Here is a 23,405-nt window from a genome sequence, read left to right as displayed (position 1 = left end):
TCCATCTCTAAATTCTGTGATCCTGTGACCTCCATACCCAACTGGAAGAGAGAGAGAGAGAGGTCAGTCAGAAAATCTAACTCTAGTCAAAAGAAAGGAATTTCAGGGTAAGAAAGCACTTCCACAGATCATTAAGGCATTACCAAGTGAATCAACTAATTCCTGATAGCTGACTCCCATAGCATCCTCCTCCTCCTTCTTTTCCTCTTCCTCTTCCTCTTTATCACCATCATCATCACCATCACCATCATCATCAGTGCCAACACCGCTATCATCACCACCATCACCACTACCATCATCACCTCCGCCACCACCACCATCATCTCTACCACCATCATCACCACCACCACCACCACCATCATCTCTACCACCATCATCACCACCACCACCATCAACACCATCATCATCACCACCACCATCATCACCACCACCACCATTTTCACCATCATCGTCATCATTTCAGGGAGCTTTATATTGTGTTCTTTTGTCACAGACATTATTTGAACCTGTTGACAACCCTGTGAGGCAGGTGCCTCAGATAGCCCTATGCCCATTTTATAGCTGAGGAAACTGAGGCCCAGAAGAGAGGTGGAGTGACCTGCCCAACATTACACAAAGAGCCCTGCAGAAGCAGGCATTAAACCCAGATCTTTTGCTTCTAAGTTCAGGCAATTTCCATTGAGCCACACTACCTCTCAAGCCCTTTCCCGTTTGCTATTCTTTACTCATTTACAAAGCATTTCCATATCCGTTCTGCTTTGATCTGCCTGTAAGTAGCAGTGGTAGATTTTGACCCCAGGCCTCCAGACTCCTAAGCTAGCACTCTCTCTGCTCCACCAAGGAGATTAAACATGTCTATTGGTTGGCTCTAATTGTGCTTCATCGTTTCCGTTCCTCCTCATACCCTGGGGCCGTGTTACCCCCTCTGCCTTCCTGGCTCCCGGCAGCTGCCCCTGACCTGGTCCTCAATGCCGAGATCGTCCAGCAGACGACATACCTGGAAGACCGGCCCATGTTTATGCTGCAGTGCGCCATGGAGGAGAACTGCCTGGCGTCCTCTGCTGCCCAGACCTCACCCACCACGGGCTACCGCCGGCTCCTGCGATTCTCCTCCCAGATCCACAACAACGGCCAGTCGGACTTCCGTCCCAAGAACGGCCGCCACGCGTGGATCTGGCACGACTGCCACAGGCAAGTGTCCGCCGCCCCCCCATTATCCCACCCCATCTGGGGTTCCAACCTGGGAGGGTCTCCAAGGCTTCCTTCCTTGGGCTTCGTGAAGCGAGCACTCGTCCTAACTCACCTGTCCTCCGGGTCTGTCTGGACGTGGTATAATAACAACAACAATAATAATAACATGTAATAGCTATAACCATAATGATTATCATTACATATGATAATGATAAGGATATAATAGTTATAATTATTGTTGTGATATGTAATGATGATAAGTTATAATTATGATGATGATACATAATGATGGTGTAATAGTTATAATAATATGATATCTAATAATAATGATAAAATAGGTATGATAATTATTGATATATAATAATGATGATGATGTTGTAATAGTTATAACAATATTATATATAATTAGAAATCATAATTATTATGATAAAATAGTGATGACTGTAATAGCAATAACACCAATAACGACAATGATGATAGCTAACATTTGTATAGTGCGCACCATGTGCCAGGCACTATACTAAGTGCTTTTTACAAATATTATCTCATTTGATCCGCACAACAACTCTGGGAGTGAGGTGCTGTTATTTTTCCCATTTTGCAGTTAGGGAAACAGGTAGGTGGAGGCTGTGACATGCCCAAGGTCGCACATCTAGTAAGTGGAGCCAGACAGACCTGAGTTTGAGCGCTACCCCAGACTCACACTGGCTGGATGACCCTGGGCAAATCACTAAAGCTCTCGGTGCTCAGAATGACTCTCTAAGGGTCTAGTTTGCAGGGAAGGTGTCGACTATCTCTGCCTGACTGGCACAGGGAGGGGGTCGGCACTGGGTTATGTGGGAAGAACACTGGACTTCAAATGAAGCAGCCTGGGTTCAAGTCCAGATCCTAGGACAGAGATGGAGCCAGGGCCCTAAGATGACCTACCCTAAGCCCTTCATTTATAGCTATGGCAATGCAGGCCCCAGGAGGTGAAGGGATCTGTGCCCGGTCACATGAGAGGGGAAGTCTCAGAGCAAACTCAGGCTGTCTGACACCAGGCCCATGGCTCTTTCCAGTTTATCGCCTTCTCACCTCCCTTCTCTGAGCCTCAGTTTCTTCATCCGTTCAACGGAGGGGGTAGTATTTGAATTTCCGGCCTCGTAGGGCCTGCTCTGAGGAAGGCACTTTGCAGATGGAAAGGCCTTGAGAAATGAAATGGAAGCTTTTTTAAATTTTTGGTGTGACTTTATCAGTATGGGGAGGGGGGCACACTGAACCCTCTGGGGATGGTGCAGCCCCTTTTGTGGCCCTCCTGGACCCACGGTTGCTCTGTCTTCTTGCGCTATGCCATCTCTCTTCTCTGAGTGAATTTGCCCCCAGGGCTAGGATCCATTGTGCCAGCTAGGGTGTTGACCCCAGAAAGCTGTGATTTCCCTGCGTAGACCATTCCTTCCAGTTTGCAGGTCACGGCGATGAAAGAAGGGGCAGGATGTCACTGGAAGGTGAAGTTGGCTTTTAGAATGATTATCTGGATCTTGCTAGACCCAAGTCATCCCCAAACCTCCTGCCTCTGGGTCCTGTTGCCTTCAGGATAAGTGAGGAGCTCCCATATCTGATGCTTAAAACTGATTCCAGCCTTACGTTAGCTCCGCTCTCCAGGTTTGCGGCAGGTTATTCCTCTTCATACGTTCTGTGTTCCTTCCAAACTGATCTTTTCTGATCAAACAAGATAATATAGATGTCACTTTGCAAGGATTACATAAATATAAGTGTGATTAGTATTTTTCTTGTTAGCTGCTCCCAACACACAGCAGTCTGTACACCGTGTTCTCTGTGTCTTTGCACTGGATGTCCCCCAAGCCTGGAGTACTGTCCTTCCTCTGTTTGTTGTTGTGTTCAGTCATTCAGTTGTGTCCAACTCTTCATGACCCCGTGGACTAGAGCACACCAGGCCCTTCTTCTACCCTCCACTATCTCTTGAAGTCTGTCCAGGCTCATGTTGGTTGTTTCCCTGACACCATCTATCCATCTCATCCTCAGCCGTCCCCTTTTCCCTTCTGCCTTCAATCTTTCCCAACATCAGGGTCTTTTCCAAAGAGTCCTGTCTTGGGGCAGTTAGGTGGCGCAGTGGGTAGAGCACCAGCCCTGGATTCAGGAGGACCTGAGTTCAAATCCAGCCTCAGACGCATACCACTTACTAGCTATGTGGGGCAAGTCACTTAGCCCCATTGCCTAGCTCCCCCCCCAAGAAAAAATTAGACAAAGAGTCCTGTCTTCTCATTATGTAGCCAAAGTATTTAAGCTTCAGCTTCAGGATTTGACTTTCCAATAAATAATCTGAATTAATTTAAGTATTGACAGATTTGATCTCCTTGCTGTTCAAGAGAACAGCTCTTCTCCAGCACCATAATTTGGAAGCGTTGATTTTGTGGCACTCAGATTTCCTTATAGTCCGATTCTTACAGATATACATTGCTACTGAAAAAAAAACTATAGCTTTGACTTTATAGACCTTTGTCAACAAGGTGACGTTTCTGCTTTTTCATATGCTGTCCAGATTTTCCATAGCTTTCCTTCCAATGAGCAAGCATCTTGAAATTAATTTCATGACTGCAGTCACCATCTGCAGTGATCTTTGAGCGCAAGAATGTAAAATCTGACACTGCTTCCATTTCTTCTCTCTCCATTTGCCAGGAAGTGCTGAGACCAGTTGCCAAGATCTTAGTTTTTTTGATGTTAAGCTTCAAGCCAGCTCTTACACTCTCCTCTTTCACCCTCATCAAGAGGCTTCTTAACTCTTCTTCGCTTTCTACCATTAGACTGGAATCATCTGCCTAGCTGAGATTGTTGATATTTCTCCCGGCAACCTTAATTTCAGTTTTTGATTAATCTCGCCTGGCATTTTACATGATGTACTCTGCATATAAGTTAAATAAATAAGGTGACAATATACAGTCTGGTCATGCTCCTTTTCCAATCCTAAACCAATCAATTGTTCCATGTTTGTTTCTAACTGTTGCTTCTTGACCTGCATATAGGCTCCTCCGGAGACAAGTAAGATGACAAGTAAATACTCCCATCTCTTTGAGGACTTGCCACATTTTGTTATGATCCACACAGTCAAAGACTTTAGGGCAGTCAATGAAGCAGAAGTTGATATTTTTTTCTGGAACTCTCTTGCTTTCTCCATAATCCAACAAATGTTGGCAATTTGGTCTCTACTTCCTCTGCCTCTTTGAAAACCAGCCTGCTCTTCTGGGAATTCTTGGTTCCCATATTGCTAAAGCGTAAACTTGCTGCTGTGTGAGACGAGCACAATTGTTTCATAATTTGAACATTCCTTGGCATTGCCATTCTTTAGGACTGGGATGTGGACTGATCTTTTCCAATCCAGTGGCTACAGTTGAGTTCCAGATTTGCTGGCATGTTGAGTGCAGCAAGTTAACAGCATCATCTTTTAGGGTTTTAAATAGCTCAACTGAAATTCTGTCATCTCTTCACTAGCTTCATCATTAGCAAGGCTTCTTAAGGCCCACTCAACTTCATTCTCCAGGATGTCTGGCTCTAGATCAATTAACCACATGATATGGTTATCAGTGCTGTTAAGATCTTTCTCTTATAGTTCTTCTGTTTATTCTTGCCACCTCTTCTTAGTCTCTTCTGCTGCTCTTAAGTTCCTACCATTTTTGTCTTTTTACTGTGCCTTTTTTTTGCATGAAATATTCCCTTGATATCTCTAATTTTCTTGAAGAGATCTCTTGTCTTTCCTATTCTATTTTTCCTTCTATTTCTTTGCATTGCTCATTCCCATCCAGTTCGGTCCACTGACACACACGACGTTGACATTTAATCTTTCCACCCCCTGTTTGACCACATCCAGCTCTCCTTGGTTCATCGATCTGACATTTCAGGTTCCTACGCAACGTGATCTTTACAGCATCGGATTTTCCTTTTGTCACCAGAAGCATCTGCAGCTCAGCTTCCTTTTAGCTTTGACCCAGCTGCTTCATTCTTTCTGGAGCTTCTTGGGGTTGTCCTCCATTCTTCTCTTGTAGTGTATTGGACACCTTCCAACCTGAGGGGCTCAGCTCCTGATGTCATCTCTTTTATCATTTTTGTACTGTTGATGGGGTTTTCTTGGCAAAGATGGTGAATTGCTTTGCCGTTTCCTTTTCCAGTGGATCACCTTTTGTCAGAACTCTCTACTATGACCTGTCTGCCTTGGGTGACCCTGACAATGGCTCCTGGTTTCATTGAGCTACAAGCCCTTCCACCAAAACAAGGCAGTGATCTGGGGCAGGGGGGTTTCCCTCCTCACGAGAATCCCTCATTTCCTTCAAATGCCACCTCTGATGTGAGTCTCTCCCTCATCCTTCCAGTTTTTGTTTACCTTCTTGCTCTGAAATTACTTCCATTTATTTTGTGTGTATTTTGAATTTACATATCTTTGTACCTGTTATTTCTCACTCCCCTCACTGCCAACAGAATGAAAGCTCCCTGAAGGCAGGGACTGCTTCTCCCTAGACTCCATGCCTAGGACAGTGCCTGGCACATGGTGTCAGAATGTAGGCTTCCTAAGGGCAGGGGTTGTTTCATTTTTGCCTTTGTACCCCCATTGCCTGGTACAGCGGTTGGCATAGAGTTGAATGAATTCATCAGGTTTCCTCTAGTGAATGATATTAGCAACATGAAGACATTGGTTCCTGATGGATTTCATTTTTAAAAACCATATGGATTGCCAGGGACAAACCCACAGACATCTTAATGCTGAATCTGCCCCTGCATATGTAAGTAGAGTCTAATTATCATCTATGCCATCCATATGGAAACACACCCAGAGATTACATGGTAGGAGTCTATATGGGACATATATTTACACCCACAAGGAATGCTCCCTCTTCTAAGAATAGGCCCATGGAGATGTCATTTCTTCTGATCTCTAGCCCCAAAGCTGTTGTCCTCCTTTTTCCACATGGTCTAGTTTATTTGAAGTTTCCAAGTGGCCAAGGGGGTATCTTGGTCAGCCCTTTGGGTGGGGTGGACAAGGAGGGCAGTCCCAATTAAGGCAGCATCCAATCATCCCTTCCATCCCTTTTTCTAGGGAAAATAGAAGGGGATTTTTTTAGAAGATAACATATTGACTGTAAAAGTTCTCAGAGACCATCTGCTAAGTTATGGAGGGACTATGGTCTGGGTTGGAGGCAGGAATGTCCTCACCAAATAAATTACAGATTTTTGAGGGGTCAGAGTACTTAAATATAAAGACTCAGTTTGAAATGGTCAGGACCCGGAGCAAGGCCAGCCAACCTGAAGTCCTACATCCATATGAAGGATGAAGAAAATAATGATCTCCATAAGTTGCATTGATATGAGGATTGAAGATAGTATCATATGCTTTGAAAAAGTTAAGATGGTTTCATAATATTGAGACCCATGAAAGCACAGTGATGAAGCCAGCAAGTTGTTTGCACCCTGATCCTAAGGTCCTGAGTCCCGATGGTTGAGCTTTCTTTCCCAGAACCAGGCATCTATATCATTTCCCAGATCACCCTCCTCTGCTCTTCTTTATGCTCTGTCTTCTCCCATTATCATTAGAAGTACCATCATTTAAGAAAAACATTGAAGGACCAAGTTGTGTCAATTGATGCAATGCATTTTTTTTTGTCTATAAGGCAAAGAAAATAAATTTTTATTTCAAAGTAATTTTTTGCATTAATTCATTCACCTGATCCTTCTAGTCTTAAAATATAAGCTCTCCAAGGCAAGGACAGTGTTGCCTGCTTGTTTTTGCATCCCCAGCACTTAGCATAGTGCCTGGCACATAGTAAGTGCTTAATAAATGCTTAATCAGTCATCATTTGTTCATATTGTTGATAATGTATACAGAGGTCCATTATGGGTGCTATTGGTGAATTCTGACTCTTGCCCTTGGTCAAGTTAGCTGCTCTTGTCCTAGAGGGTAAGGCTATATCAATGGGACTTCTCAAGCACCCGTAGATGGACATTTCTTTCTTTCTTTGTTTTTTTTTAGGCAATTGGGGTTAAGTGACTTGCCCAGGGTCACACAGCTAGTAAGTGTCAAGTGTTTGGTCTGAGGTCAGATTTGAACTCAGGTCCTCCTGACTCCAGAGCCAGTTCTCTATCGAGTGCACCACCTAGCTGCCCCATCATTTCATAAAGTATCATTTGGCAGCAAATTCATGGTCACGCTGGCTCCAGATCCATAAGATTTTTGTGTTGGAAGAGACCTTAGAGGACACAGAGTTGATCATCGAGGCAGTACAGGGTTAGCATCCCCAGCAAATGTTCCTGCAAAATTTCCCTGCACATCTCCAGTAATGAAGAAACTTACTCCTGCATCTAGCAGCCTTGTTAGAAGGTTTTTGCCTTTACTGAGTCAAAACGTCTTCTGCATAATTTCCAGCCACTTGTTCTGTCTTCTGAAGACAATGAAAACAAGTCAGATTCCTCTTCCACAAAATAAGCCCTTCAAATATTTAAAGGCAGTTAAGTAGCACAATGGATAGAGCTCTGAGCTTAGAGTCTGGAAGACCTGAGTTCAAATCCAGCTTCAGACAGCTGAACGACCTGGACAAGTCATTCTCCCTCTGAGCACCCCAGGAACCTCTCTAAGACGGTATCTTACAAAACCGATGCTGATCTACATTCACTGAAGGACTTTGGGGGTTGGGGTTGGGGAGGAAGTTTTCTACACCGATAAAATTGCACATCTGTACTAATAATCATCATCATCATCACAATAATAATTGACCACTAATCATCATCATCATAACCACACAATAATTGAGTTTAGCTGCTTTACGTATGTTTACACAAGAGTCCTGAGAAGCAAATTCTATAATATACCCATTTTACAGGTAAGGAAACTGAGATGGAGAGTTTAAATGACTTGCCACAGTTAGTAAGTGTGGACACTTCTCTGGAATGTTTTAGAGAGAATTATTTTCAGGCACAGTTTGTGCAGAGTGGACGCTGAGGTCTCTTCCAGCTCCAAAATTCTGTAGATTCTGTGGTTCTAATCCCTCTTTCATGTGATAGGCTTTCAAATACTTAATGATGACCCTGGTTCAACTGTGCATGTATAATCCCATGGTGCCACAAGGGTAGATTTCATCCCTCCAACCCTCAGGGGAATCTGAGCAGCTATCTGGTCTAACCCATACTTGAAAGGAATTCCCACTGCTGCATTCTGGCCTTGAGCCTCTGCCTGACGACCCCCGTGGAGCGGGGAGCCCACCACCTTGGTTCTTCAGGATTAAGTGTCCTCCGACAAGCCCTCAGCTGGCCTAAGGTTTTGCAAGCAGCTGTCTCTGGCCACGGTCTTGGGGAAGGAAAGGAAAGGGGCTATCTGAAAGAGGCAGGGGCCCAGAGTTGGGAGGGAGGGATATTTCTGGATGGAATGTTCGATTTCACCAGACTGTTTGCATGTGTGCTGGGCTAGACTCTGTTTAGACAGTGAAATGTAAACGGACTTCTCTCTGGTCCTCCCAGCTGGTAAACATGGGAACATAAGCCCATCTCTGAATGAGGCAGACATTTCTTAGGCACCAAGTCAGACAAGGTCCTGGTCTGCTCCAGGAAGACGCTAAAATAGACACGTTTGAAGCCGCTCCTCCTGTGGCTGCCACAAAATGAATATTCTCGGGGCATTCACCACTCAGGGATGTCTTCCATAGAAACCCGGCTGACCTGGGAAAAGCTACCTGATGCCAGGAGACAGTCAACATTAGGATTCTCAGGCAGGATGATTAATCCTAAAACTGTGGAACGAAAAGGCACCACTTGCCCCCCAGAAAGTGTGCCCTTTCCTTACCTCCCCCTGTTCTTGGGTGCCCTCAGAGGTCGATACACCTATGGAGAAGAGATGAAGGGTTTCCCATTGAATAGTGAGCCTGGAAACGACTTCAGAGATAATCTAGTTATGCCCTTTCATTTTCCAGATGGGGAAAACTGAGGTCCAAAGAGGCTTAGGGTCCAAGGCTTGAACAAGACTATTTGAACTAATCACATTCTTGATACATGACTAGCCTACATCATGTTCCCATCACGCATGATCGTTTTCACAAATTTTGTACCACTTAGGATGAGATGGGATGACTGATTTAGATCTGGGAAAGACCTGAAGGACCCTCTAATTTTATAGATAAGAAGGCAGGCCCCTCAAAGTCACCCCGCTAGTAAGGGTCAGAGCCAGTTTTCAGACCTAGATATTCTGACTCCAGATCTCAGACCAATGTTTTCATTTTACAGGTAAGGAAACTGAGGCTTGGCAAGGTTGAATTACTTGCCTAAGGTCACACAAATAATGAGAGGAATTGGAATTTGAACCTAGGTTAACCGGCTATATACTCAACTCATGATATAGTTCTCATATATCAACTCCAAGTCCTCACTGATAATACACTTCCATCTACTGATAGCCACCATGTGTCTTCTCATGGCCCTTTGGGTCCCCAAGAATGTTGATTCTTTTGAGAGCACAGATCATGGGATACTGATAACATCCAATCACCTAGCATCACTGGGAGAGAATAATGGTATTAAAAAGAAGGCCGCCGGGAGCTATGGTCCATGAAACTCTGTCTCCATATTCAAATACTCAAGGGATCCTGTGATTCCATCAACATGGGTGCTCCTTCCAGTGAGGCAGGTTGCGGCCCATCCTCTTGTCCATCCTCGCCCATAGGTTCACCACAGGAAGCTCCCCAAGTATGTTGGAGGCCTTCCTCCCTTTCTCTTGACATGAAGGGGCCAGTGGGGCATCCCTCTCCCTCCCATGTGGCCATCCCGTCTTCTTGGACTTTTCCATCTGACCACAGCTGAAAACCTTTGATGACATCTTTTATTCGAGTTCTTCTTCAAAGTTATTCTTTGGCCATATATCACAACCTGCTCAAACTCACCATGCCCTTGACATTATTCTCTGGGTGATGTCCATCTTTAATTCTTCAGACACTCTTGTGCCTCATGTCATTGCCATGTAACCAAGTCCTGCTCTGATGAGACATGGTGCCATGCTGGGGACTCTGGGTTCTCCAAGGCTGTGACATTGGGCACAAGCCCTTTCAGGTTCTGTCCTGCTGGAAAAGCTTTGAAGGCCTAGCAATGGCCAAGATGGCTTTCTGTGGATCAGTCTAGCTACGAACGGGAAGACTCATTGCCAACAAACTGCTAATGAATTCTTGGCCTCAGTGACCTAAGAAACAAAGGAAAATACAAAATGGCACCCGTGGCTGCTTCCTCAAAAATCATGCTTTGAGACTCTTTCACCTTGGGCAGCTGGGTGGCTCAGTGAATAGAGTGCTGGGTCTGGACTCCTCTTTGTGAGTTTAAATCCAGCCTCATACACTAACTGTGTGACCCCGGGGAAGTCATTTCACCGTGTTTGCTCTCAGTTTCCTCATCTGTAAAATGAGCTGGAGAAGGAAATGGCAAACCTCTCTAGTATCTTTGCCAAGAAAACCCCAAATGGGGTCATGAAAGTTGGACACGACTGAAACTATTGAACAACAACAAAACTCTTGAACCTGACTCTCTGTAAAATAGCTGAACATATATGGTGCTTCCCCTCAAAAAAGGCTTATATAATTCATAGGGGATAGATTCATAATGCACAACTAAAGAAACTCAAACTTTTGTCAGGGCGGAGTGCTTGGATTGTGTTTAATCTTTTACTTTTAAGGTCACCGGCAGGGTGCAGATGCCTGCCCTCCCCACACCAGGCACCCTAGGGCCAGAAATTTGGACTCGAAGGATTGTGGTTGGAAGTGCGGTGGCAGAGCTAAAATCTGGGCCCCATCACACTTTCCAGCCAGCAGAGGAAGAGGACGGTGCATTCCAAAGATAGGTTTTCAAGGGATTTCCTCCTTTAAGAGGTCTTAGGCAAAAATGGCCTCTTTTCCTTCATCTGTTGTGTTCACACTGAGCTTTTGAGTTCACAGAGACCTTTCCAAACTTTATCTTTGGGGATTCCCATAGACCACAGGGAGAGCTACATTGGCTAGGGAATATTAGACCCATTTTACAGATGAGAAAAACAAAAAGTAAAAGAAGTAAAATTACTTATCTAGGGTCAGACTACTAGTCAGGGGCAAGTAGCATTAGGACTCAAGCTCAGATTTCTGGGATTCTGGGTTCAGAATCACAGAGAGTCCTCAGAAGCCATCTAATCTAACCCACAATGGGACAAGACTCTTCTCTGTAGCATCCTTGACATGGTATAGTGGATAGAACAGTTGACTTGGAAATAGGGAAGACTTGGGTTCGAATCCAAACTCAGACACTTCCTAGCTGTGCAACCCTGGGCAAATCACTGATCTTCTCTACCCGTCAGTTTCTTCATATCTAATGGCCTCTCAGGCACCCTCTAGTTGCAGATGGATGATCATATGGGATGCCTTGAGCATCAACAGGGGCTGATTTTCTCCTTCTCTTCCCAGGCACTACCACAGCATGGAAGTTTTTACACATTATGACCTGCTGAATCTCAATGGGACCAAGGTGGCCGAAGGTCACAAAGCCAGCTTCTGCCTGGAAGACACCGAGTGTGAAGGAGGTGGGCTCCCTTCTGGCCTCGGTTGAGGGGAAGGCGGCCAGAGTTACAGGAAGGCCAGTTTGGTCTGGATGTCGGGGAAAACTTTCAATGAAAACTAGCCCTAAGTGGGATGGGCTGTGTTAGGAGGTAGGGGCTCACCAATGGCTCCCTGAGGGTCTTTAAGCCAAGGCCAGAAGGTCACCCCTCAGGAATGTGGTCAAGGGAATTCCAGATGAGGCACAGACTGGTCACCAACCCCAGTGTTTGCAGAGAGCCTACTTTAAGGCCCCGGGGGAGCAAGGCTCCCTTGATCCCTGCTTTCAGGGACCTTCCAGTGCAGTTAGAGAAACAAGACATTCTCATGCAACAAAGTTAAACAGTGATAAATGTTAAACAGAGTTAAACAGGCAGGAGAGCTGTCACAGTATGTATGGACCTACGTGATGTGGCCTGAGGGCAGGGTACAGACTGGGAGTGCCGAGGACCCGAGGTCACCGTGGCCACAGCTGTAGGGCAAGACCCTCTGAGGGCTGTGGGGGTTGGGCTGGGCCTGGAAAGATGGGAAGGATCTGGCTCTGCTGAGAAAACAGACCAGGCACTTCCAGGTTGCTGGTTTACATATCATTGTTTAGACCATATAATTGACACTTAGTATTAGTTGTTGAAAAGATGAGGTTTCTGCTAGTTATGCTCGTGTGTGTGTGTGTGTGTGTGTGTGTGTGTGTGTGTGTGTGTGTGTGTGAGAGAGAGAGAGAGAGAGAGAGAGGGAGACTGAAAGAGATAGGCAGAGAGACAGAGGGAGGGAAGGAGATACAGACAGACAGACAGATAGATAAAGATAGAGGGACAGACAGAGAGAGAGACAGAGAGGAGAGGAGAAGGAGAGAAAGAAAAAGACTGGGGCAGGGGGAAAGAGAAAAAGGGAAGAGAGAGAGAGAGAGAGCGCTAGATAGAGACAGAAAGACATAGAGAGAGAGGAGACAGACAGGCAGACAGAGACAGAGAGAGTTTGGGGTGCGAGTCAGCCAGTGATCAGCACTTCCTAGATGCTCCAGGGTGCCGAGCAGCATTTATGTACTGACTGCATGTCAGCGGAAGGAGTTACCAAGAAAGAGGACATAGTCCCTTATGTCTCTGCCCCTTTCTCTAGAGATCCAGAAGAGTTATGAGTGCGCCAACTTCGGGGAGCAGGGCATCACTCTGGGCTGCTGGGACATCTACCGTCACGACATTGACTGCCAATGGGTCGACATTACCGATGTGCCCCCTGGGGACTATTTGTTCCAGGTACTGCTTCAGGAGCACCCCCTCCCCTTCCCAATCCAGAAGAGCAGCTGGATTGGGGAGGGAGAGAGGAGGACCTTTTCATTTCTCTCTTGCAATGGCCTGCCCTGATGTCCTTTCTATCCTCTTGCAGTGGGAGCTGGGCTCCGTCCCCACCCACCCTGCTCAGACCAATCGTCCAGGCAGCCGCTGCTGCTCCCTCCCCCCATCTTCCAGCAGCAGCCTAGGACTCCAGAGATTCTGGTCCTGCTCCCACATACATTTGACCAGATCCAAGTAAAAGTACTATTCCAACCCTCAATGCCTCATCCTGAAAACAGAGTGAATGATCACCTCACAAAGATGTTTTGAGGCTCTAATGAAATCATGAGTGGGATGGGGACTGGCCCTTTGATTTACCTGGTTCAGTTGGTTTCCTTCTGCTAAGGCAGGTCAGGACCTTCTCTGCAACTGCTAGTCTTAGAGAACTGAGAGGTCAGTTAAGGGACTTGCCCAGGGACACACAGTCAATTTGTGTCAGAGGTGAGACTTGAACCCAGATCTTCCTGGCTCCAAAGCCAGCTCTATTCATTCTGCATTGATGTCAAACTCCAATAGAAATCCACAAGATGACCTCGAAAACCGTAAGTGGAGACGATCTCTGTTGTATTGTACTTTGATTTATTTTCTTAAACATTTCCCAATTTTACTTTAATCTGTTTCAGGCTGTACTCTGGGCTGTTTTCAGGGGTCACTGGTTTGACGTTTCTGCACTTACCATGCCCTGTCTGATATGATCTTATAATACAAAGGTGAAAAAATAATCCCTACCCTCAAGGAGTTTACAATCCAGCTGAGAGGATTAATTGTGACCACAGACAAATATAATCCAAGCGTTAAGTATCTGTTATTGTTTCATCACACCCAACTCTTTGTGACAGCATTTGGGGTTTTCTTGGCAGGGATACTGGAGTGGTTTGCCATTTCCTTCTCCAGCTCATTTTACAGAGGAGAAAACTGAGGCAAACAGGGTGAAGTGACTTGCCCAGGGTCACACGGCTAGTAAGTGTTTGAGGCTAGATTTGAACTTGGAAGAGGAGTCTTCCTGATTTCAGGCCTAGAGCCCCCTAGCAGCCTCAGTGAGGTCAAAGAAGAGATTGGAGGAGGCAATGGTTGTTAGTCATTGGAGAATCGGCTTTGTAGTAAAGGTAATACATGAGGTGGGCCTTGACGGGCTCCAAGGTCCTCCTGATGTTGCCTCTCTGTGGATGAGAAGCCTGGGGGCTGACCCCCACAAAGAGGGAAGGGCTCGGGAGAGAAGATGAGACTGGCAAGGGCAGCCGGCCAGCCTGCAGTGGCTGGGGGGAGTGACCCCTGGGGCTGTTCTCCGGGGCAGGCAGTCTACACTCCTACAGTTTTGTAGATGCATCTCTCTGAGCCTTTCTCCTCTTTACCTCCCTCCCCTTGCCCAGCCAGGTGGCATGGTGGGTAACCAGGAATGTGCAATCCAGCTTTGAGACTATTCCAAGGAATTTGGCCCGCCCAGGGCCCAGTCCTTTCTCCCACCCTCCCGATAGATCTCAACACCTTTGGAGAAGCAACCACAAGGGGAGGGCAGGAATGAGCCAGCCTGGCAAGTCTGCTCAGGGCCAGCCAGAACCGCAGAGTTAGAGAGGGATGGGCCATTTTTATATTTAACAAGTCAGCATCCAAGTATGTGGGTCCATCCATCCACCCATCCATATATAACATGCAATATGCCATTATACATATGGACCTCACTAGATTTTTATTGAATTTTTCCAATGAATAAAAATCCACTTTCTTTCCCTCCCACCTACCCCTTCCCATTGAAAAAAAGAAGAAACAACAAAACCTCTGTAACAAATATGCGTAATTGAGCAAACCAAATACCTGGATTGGCCTCGTCCAGAAATGGATGTCTCCTTCTGCTCCTGAGTCCATCCCCTTTCTATCGAAGGCAGGTGGAGGTTCCATCCTAGAACTGGGATTGGGCATGGGCATTGATGAGCTCCCCAGTCTTTCAAAGGGCTTTGTAGAGTGTGTGTGTGAGTGTGTGTGTATATGTATGTATATGAATGTGTGTACACATGTGTGTGTGTGTGTGTGTGTGTGTGTGTGTGTGTGTGTGTGTGTAGAGAGAGAGAGACAAGGTGACAAACTGCATGGGTAGAGGAGTTTCCTCACTGGAACTGCTCTCTAACAATGACATCACAGGTCAAGGCCTTGTGCCCTATTCTATTTAATGCATTTGAACCCAGAACTTCAGAGTTCAAATCCAATTTTTTTTTACCTCTCACTTACTAGTTGTGAAAATCTGGGTAAGTCCCTTGACCTCTCCCAGCCTCAGTTTCTTCATCTATAAAATGGGAATAATAATAGCATCTACTTCTCAAGGTTGTTGTGAGGATCTATAGAAATATGAATTATCTGTCCTTTTTACTGAAGAGGAAACTGAGGCATAGAGACCTGTGAAGTCACCCAGCTTGTAGGAGGCAGAACGGAATTAGAACCAGGCTGCTAGCTTCCTGACTCATAGTCTTTCTGCCGTGTCACCTGAGAAGGTGGGAGCCAAGCAGGCCAGGGGAGAATGGGGTGTATTGTGCCCATTGCTGCAGACTTCTCCCAGACGTTTCCCCTTTGGTGTGTGTGTTTAGAGCCGATGAGCTGCCAGGTCATGAATGAATATTCCAAAGTGACTTCAGTGGGCAGGTTTGTGTTGGATATTTCCAGTGTAAACTGCGGTGGTGTTTCAGAGGGATGAGGGTGGGGGGAGGTAACGGTGGAAAAACCAGGGGAGGAAAGTGGGGCATTCATAAGGTAGGATGCTCATCAACTCAGCCAAAGGGAGTGGCCCAAGCTCAGAGGGACCAGGAGACCTGATGCCCACTTGATGAGAACATCAAACCACACCGTGAAGGCTGGGCAGAAGGCCCATTGCCCTGGCTGGGGAAGAGGGACTGGTGACCCTGGAGGGCTCAAGTGCTGACCACAGGCAGGCTCAACCCCTGGTCAAGCCACATCTATGCTGAGCACAGCAGTCTAGCCTCAGGGTGGGGAGGATCTTAGCCAGCCTTGGGATAAAAGAGGCCGCAGGCGACCAGGTTGGGGATGGGCACTTCAACCTCCTCCCCAACATGGTGGGAGCTGAACTGCCCCTCTACCTGGTGCAATGGGGAGTTGAGGGGTCATCCCCTCTGGCCTTACTTTTCCTGTTAGTGGGGCTCAGCTTTTAATGATTAGGATTAGTATGCCATGCTGGTGGTAGTAGTAGTAGTAGTAGTAGCAGTAGTAGTAGTAGTAGTAGTGGTGGTGGTAGTGGTAGTAGTGGTAGTGGTAGTAGTGGTGGTGGTGGTGGTAATGGTAGTAGTAGTTGTGGTGGTGGTGGTGGTGATAGTGATAGTTGTAGTAGTAGCAGTGGTAGTGGTAGTAGTGGTAGTAGTGGTAGTGGTGGTAGTGGCAGTGGTGGTGGTAGTGGTAGTGGTAGTAGTAGTAGTAGTAGTGGTAGTGGTGGTGGTGGTAGTAGTAGTAGTAGTAGTAGTAGTAGTGATGATGATGATGATGATGATGAAGAACATCTAGGGAATTTCCTCACCTAGGAATTCCTTTTGATAATGAAATCATAGATTAAGTCATTAATATTATTATCATCGTTATTACTATTATCACTATTATTGTTATCACTGTTACTAGTATTTGAATTTGGAGAATTATTTCATCGTTGTGAGCTCCTTGAAGGGGAGAACCCTGTTTCTGCTGCTCTTTATGTCCCTGGTGATTAGCACAGTGCCTGGCACACATTAGGTACTTAATAAATGCTTGTAGACCATAGTAGCTTTCTGATGAAAAAAACTTCTGCTCAATGAAAATCAACAACTAACTGATCTGCGGCTTTTTAGTCTAAAAGCGCTTCCAGGGGCACAGAGGTCAGGTGACTAGCCCAGGGTCACACAGCCAGTATGTGCAAGAGGTGGGACTTGAACCCAGGCCTTAAGGATTTCAAAGACAACATTCTGTAGTCATTATACCACATTGCCTCTCATGGTCATCATCACTGTTTTAGAAGTTACAGCCATTTCCCTGCTCTTGAGTGAGGGGAAATCTTTCTCCATGTCTCTGTCTCTCTGTGTGTGTCTCTCTCTCATTTTCTGGGGAACACCTGCCACACACCATGCCTGGTCCCTGGCGCCCTCTGACGGTCTTCTGTTCTAATAGAGAGGTGGACAAGTCCTCAGTTCAGCAGTTGCTTTCAAGAGGACACTTTTGGAGAACTAAGAGGAAAAACAAGAGAGAAAGAGAAGGAAAGAGAGAGAAAAAAGAGAAAGGAAGGAAGGAAAGAAGGAAGGAACACAGAGAGAAAAGAAGAAAAAGAAAAAGAAAGTTAGAAAGAAAGAAAAAAGAAAGAAAGAAAGAGAAAGAAAGGGAGAAAAAGAGAAAGAAGGAAAGAGAAAAATAGAGAGAGAAAAGAGAGAAAGGCAGTGAAAGAAAGAAAAAGAAAGAAGGAAGGATAGAATGAAAAAGAAAGAAAGAAGAAAGAGAAAGAAAAGGAGAAAAGAGAAAGGGAAAGAAAAAAGGAGAAAGGGAGAGAAAGAAAGGAAAGAGAAAAAATAAGAGGAGAAAGAAGGGAAGAAAAAGAGAAAGAAGAGTGAAAAGGGAGAAAGGGAAAGAAAGAAAAAGAAAGGAAGAAAGAAAAGGAAGGGAGAAAGAAAGAAAAAGGGAGAGGAAGAGAAAGATAAAAAGATAAAGAAAGAAGAAAGGAAAGGAAGAAAAGAGAAAGAAAGAGAAAGAAGGAAGGGAAAGAGGAAAGAAGAAATAAAGGGAGAGATAGAAAAATAAAAGTAGAAAAAAGAAAGGGAGAAAGAAAAAGAAAAGGAAAAAAGGGAGAGAGAAAGAAAGGGAGAGATAGAAAAAGAAAGGGAGAAGAAAAGAGCAGAAAGAAGGAGAGAGAGAGAGAGAGAAATGACAATGACACTAGCAGAGTCTGCTGAGATCCTAGAGAGTAGAGCTGAGTGGGTGGATCCTTCCCACTTGTGTGGCTAAATAGATAAGACTTGGAGTTGAGAAGTCCTGGGCTCAAATCCCACCTTACATCCTTGGGATCATAGATGGGCTGGCCACATTGTTTGAATGCCAAATGTACATTTGCCTAAAAAGCCTATTTTACAGAGACCTCACACAAGGCAGGCACTCACATGTAGGTCAGAAAAATCAATCCAAAGACATTCTTAAGGTCTCTCTGAAGAACTCTGGAATCGATTGTGAGATAGGGGAGACGCTGGCACAGGACCGCCCAGCATGGCGTGCCCACATCAGAGACGGTGCTGCGCTCTAGGAGCAAAGCACAATGGAAGTAGCTCAAAAGAAACATGAGATGCACAAACTTAGAGAATCCACCTCAAATGTTCACACGGACCATCTGTGCCCCACCTGTGGTAGAGCCTTCCGAGCGCATGTTGGTCTGATCAGCCGCGGTTGGACTCGCTGTACCCTGACACAGTGCCGTCATTTTGGTCCTCTTCAAGCATGAAGGACAACCAACCATTCCAGAGTAGCTGGTGGCCCTGTGGCCCTGACAGTCAAATGGGCACCTCTTGTGTATATTACAGGCGCCATACTAAGCTGAGAGCTACAAAGCTGGGGATACGAAGAAAGGCAAAAACATAGTCCTAGCAAGGAGCCTACAGTATAATGAGGCAGATAGATGTTTGTACATACAAGATACATCCAATGAAAATCAATGGTGATCTCAGAGGAGAGGGAGAGGGACACAGAAAGGCTGAGCTGTGCCTTCACCAGAGCCTCCCCTTCATGTCCTCTGTTTCCAAGCCTGTAGCCCCGACTCTGCTAAGTTCCTGACATTGCAGGGTCCCCTGAGCTCTCAGCCCATTTTCTAAAGCAGAAATGACTGGCAGGCCACCAGCCCAATGACTGGCCTCCTCTACCTTGTCAGGGGACCTGTCCTACCTACTTCAATCACAGAATTTCAGAGGCCAGTCAGGTCAGCCCTAACCCAATCATGTGTATGGTATACCCAAATACATTAATTCCACAAACATTTAATACCTAGTTTGTGCTGTGAGAGACACTGGAGGAGATGCTAAAAAGGGGCCCACTCAAGAAAACAGTTTCTAAGAGCTATAGAATTAATTTTTAAAATTTTATTTGATTTTTTCCACTAACATGCATTTATTTTATTTTTTAAAAATATTTTTTTCATTAAATATTTCCCAATTACATGTAAAATTTTTTAACATTCATTTTTAAAAATTTTGAGTTCCAAATTCTCTTCCACACATAGAGAAGGCAAGCAATATGTCAATTATACATATGAAATCATACAAATTATACTTCAATATTAGCTATCATGCATTTATTTTCAACCTTTCCCCCTCCCCATCTCTAACTGAACAAAAAGAGGGAAAAGCAAAACCTTTCTAACAAATACATATAGTCAAGTAAAACAAATTCCGGGGCAACTAGGTGGTGCAGTGGATAAGCTCCAGGCTTGGAGTCAGGAGGATTCAAATTTGGCCTCAGATACATGATACTTACTAGCTGTGTGACCCTGGGCAAGTCACTTAACCCCGATTGCCTCACCAAAAAAAAGAAAAAAACAACTGATACTCACAGCATTTGCTCACAGTTATATTGCTAGTAATCAGGAGAACCAGGATTCAGTATGGAAGAAAGTGCAGGAGGACCTTGGTTCAAATCCTGCCCTTGGCCTAGGTGGCCTTGGGCAAGTCACTTACCTGGGTCTCAATTTCCTTATCTGTAAACTGAGGAAATCAGACTAGATGGTCTCTGAGGATCCTTCCAGTTCTTGTTCTGATCCTATGTATAACCTTGTACAAGCAGCTTAACTCCCCAGGCCTGTTTCCTTTTCTATGATAATAATTTTTTAAACAATATTTTTTTCCACCATTACATGCTAAAATAATTCTTAGCATTTTTTTTTTAATTTTGAGTTCCAAATTCTATCATTCCCTCCCTTCCTCCCCTCACCACTCCCTGAGATGGCAAGCAATCTGATATAGGTTATACATGTGCAGTCATGCAAAACATTTCTATGTTAGTCATTTTGTACAAGAACACTCAAAAAAAAATGAAAGAAAATAAGAAAGTGAAAAATCGTGTGCTTCAGTCTCAATAAATAGCTCGCATTTATCCAGTACTTTGAGTTTTGCATATGGACATTTGCTATCTTGCCCAGGCTCATACTCTAATAAGTGTCTGAGGCTGAATTTGAACTCAGGACTTCCAAGCTCCAGGCCCAGAGCTCTATCCCCCACACCCAGTAAAATGGAGGGGTTGAACCAGACTCCTGAGGTCCTTCCCAGCTCCGGCTCTGTGATCCAGGGCGACCTAAGGGAAACGTGAGAACTGACTTCGAGTATTTGGAAAGCTGTCGCGTGGCGGAGGGATCGGACTTCGTTCTGCTTAGTGCTGGAGGGCAGAATTAGGGGCAAAGATGAGAAGCTGCAGAAGGGGTGGGAAAAGGCACTTAAGGGAAAGTAGGCACAGGAAGGGTGAGTAGGGGAGGGGGATTCTGGAGATGAGCACCTGGAGAAACAACTGACTGGCTGGGGCCGGGGGCAGCAGCTAAGGCAGGCTTGGCGACAATGTAATCTCAGTGATATGATTGAGGAATGCCCTTGACCCCGCTAACTCTTCATGCACTCAGACCAGCAGCCTTTCGGAGGCATGCTGCGAAGGCACGCTCCTTCTGCGGATCCGAGGACTGTTAGACCATGACCTGGAAGTGCTCTCAGAGGCCTCATTTCACACATGAAGAAACTGAGGCTGGAGAGAAAGATGAGGTGGCTTGTGCCAAGGGCGCACAGTGAGTCTCAGGGAGAGGCGTCTGATCCCAGAGCAGGAACTCAACCAGCCAAGTGCAGCCCCCTCTCTTAAAAGAGGTTCAATTTCCAGGAGCCTGAGGCTGTTTCCAGCGACGGCTCCTAGGCTCAGGGATCTTTGGGAAAAATCCAGTGTGTTCAAACCCATGCCTCCCAGAACATGATGGACAGAGGTTCCAGACGCAGTTGGTGGCATAGTTAGGAGACCGCGGGACCTGGAATCAGGAAGACCTGAGTCCAGGAGGGACGTTAGAATCTGATCCAACACTCTTATTTTATAGTGGATGGAAGTTCCCCAGAGAAAGGAAAGGACTTACCCAACGTCACAACTTGTTGAGCGTCAGAACCAGAGCTGAAGCCCCAGTCTTCTGACTCTCACATCCAGCACATTCCTTGACTTGATTTCCCCTTCCCCTCCCCAGATCATCATTAACCCCAACTACGAAGTGGCCGAGTCAGACTATAGCAACAACATCATGAAGTGCCGGACCCGCTACGACGGGCACCGAATCTGGATGTACAACTGCCACATCGGTGAGTCCGGAGGGCGGGCGGGCCGGCAGGCGAGGGGACAGAATCCAGCGCACGCTGGGGCTCCTGCCCCATCTCCTCCTTGGACCTGCTTCACGTCCTTCCCTCTCACTCTGGGAAGCCGGGTCTACTTTTTCAGGAAGCCAATGTGGCATCTGGTCGATTTTGGTAGCGGGCTCAGGCCGGGGGCCAGCCTGCCCTTCTGGGACATCGGGCCTGGGCTGAGGGCGCATTTTCACGCCCAGCCTTGCCTGGCAGAAAGAGGGCACACAAACTGACCCCAGAGCTATTTAAAGGGCTGGGCAGAGGCCACCCAACTCAGTGCTCTTGTGACCACAAAACGGTAGGAGGTCGGTTTAACAACCAGTTTGTTGCATGTTGTCTGACCCACTTGGCGGCCCTGTGTGTCAGGCTCACTTTCTGATGTGAACTGAGGAGTGGGGAGCTGTTGCTCCACCAGCCTTCCTTTCTAGGGCTGATCCAATTCAATTGAACAAGCATTTATTAAACACCTACTGTCTGCCAACTGCACCTTTCTCCCTGCTACCTTCCCTACACTCTTCCTCTTTCAGGCACTTATGTAGTCTTTCCCTTAAGTACTCCTAAAGGATTTTTTTTGGGGGGGAGGAGGGAAGGAATGAGCTCCCTCCTTCCCAAATCAACCTTTTCTCTGTCTTCCCTTCCCCTTCTCTTCCCCTTCTCCCAACAGGTGGATCCTACAGTGAAGAAACAGAGACCAAATTTAATCACTTTGGAGGACTCACAAATAACCAGCTCCCCACTCAATGAAGAGTCAGCCTTGGAGCCCCTGGACCCCCTGCCCTAGGGCCTCACTGCACTGGTCTCCCTGGGACCCTCCCTAACCACTGCACAGCACAGCTCAGATGGATGCCCCATGCTCCCTCCCCTGACTCCCTGACAAAAGCCATGGGTGCCTGCGGTGCAGCCCAGGATGTGTCTTGGCCTGCTCTCATAGGCTCAAGACCCAGAAGGGACCTTGCAGGTCTAGCCCAGCCCCCTCATTTTACAAATGAAGCACCTAAGGCCCAGGAGGCAGAGATGCTCCCCCAAGGTCACACAGCCCATGTTCTAACCCAGTTCTTTCCACTAAACCATATTTCCTCCTGCCCAAAACATATCTGATATTTGAACCCTTTTCTTCTCCTCTACCTCCCCTGGTATATGGGAGTTAGCAGGGCAATTACCACAGAGACAGGCAGTGTTGGTGGGTCAGGGAAGGCAAGGTGGCAGCGGAAAATGGTCACCCTCCCCCTAGCGAGCTGATCCTGTCCCAGAACCCCAGGGGTGAAGCTGCCCACTCAGGATAGAAACCCAGCTAGCCAAGGGAGGGAGGGGTGCTAAGGAACCTGAGGTCTCACTTTCCTGGAGACTTTGTGACTACAGATGCTCCCTGCCTCTCTCTTCATCTCTTTTGTCAGATGGAGATGAGCAACCTCTTGGTATAGGCCTCTAGCTCTCCAGGACCATGGTTTGAAGCCCTATTTCAAGACCAGGACTGGTTCACCCTCCCCTTCCCCAGCAAGCTTCCCTTTGGTGGAAATCTATCAAGGGAGCAGGCAGCCTGCTTCCCATATGCCCTTTCCAAAGTATCTTCTTAATCTCCAAGTCTCCACGCTGCTACATCCCCAGATATCCCATGCTAGAAATTTAGCAAAGCAATGCATGCCTGTGTCTTCAGCTCCAAAATCAAGTCTGTGTGGGCCTCCATTTGCAAATCACCATCCAGGACTAGGAAATTCCTTCCCCATTCAATCCACACAACCCAGAGCTGTGTATACTTTTCAGGAAACCCCTGGTGGTATGGTCACTGAAAAAGCTTGTCCTTCTTGCCTTCAAGTCAGAGGCAGCCCACAGGGCTATGGCAGTGGTCAGGCTTCCTGAGACTCCTCCAAAGTCTGGTTGATTTCACCCAGGCTAGTCCTTAAAAGTTTAGCCGATTTCACTCAGCACTAACCAGTGCTCTAGAGTCTAGTTGATTTCAC

The 23,405-nt window shown here is 46.3% G+C and overlaps 1 protein-coding gene across 1 annotated transcript in view; it reads left to right on the top strand.

Annotated features, from left to right (window-relative positions):
- The window catches only part of LOXL2 (lysyl oxidase like 2), a 142,188-nt gene extending 118,793 nt beyond the window's left edge, over positions 1-23,395 (top strand). The window contains exons 10-14 of the mRNA XM_027840025.1: positions 948-1,191; positions 11,634-11,749; positions 12,879-13,015; positions 21,294-21,405; positions 22,112-23,395. Coding sequence (XP_027695826.1) covers positions 948-1,191; positions 11,634-11,749; positions 12,879-13,015; positions 21,294-21,405; positions 22,112-22,191 — 689 coding nt within the window. The 3' untranslated portion in view covers positions 22,192-23,395. The remainder of the gene's footprint in view (positions 1-947; positions 1,192-11,633; positions 11,750-12,878; positions 13,016-21,293; positions 21,406-22,111) is intronic.
- The last annotated feature ends 10 nt before the right edge of the window (positions 23,396-23,405 follow it).

The sequence above is a fragment of the Vombatus ursinus genome, unplaced genomic scaffold, assembly GCF_900497805.2.
Source record: "Vombatus ursinus unplaced genomic scaffold, bare-nosed wombat genome assembly UNPS02014837.1, whole genome shotgun sequence".
NCBI lineage: Eukaryota > Metazoa > Chordata > Mammalia > Diprotodontia > Vombatidae > Vombatus > Vombatus ursinus.
Note: the sequence above shows the minus strand (reverse complement) of the source record. Positions and strands in the feature narration are given on the sequence as shown.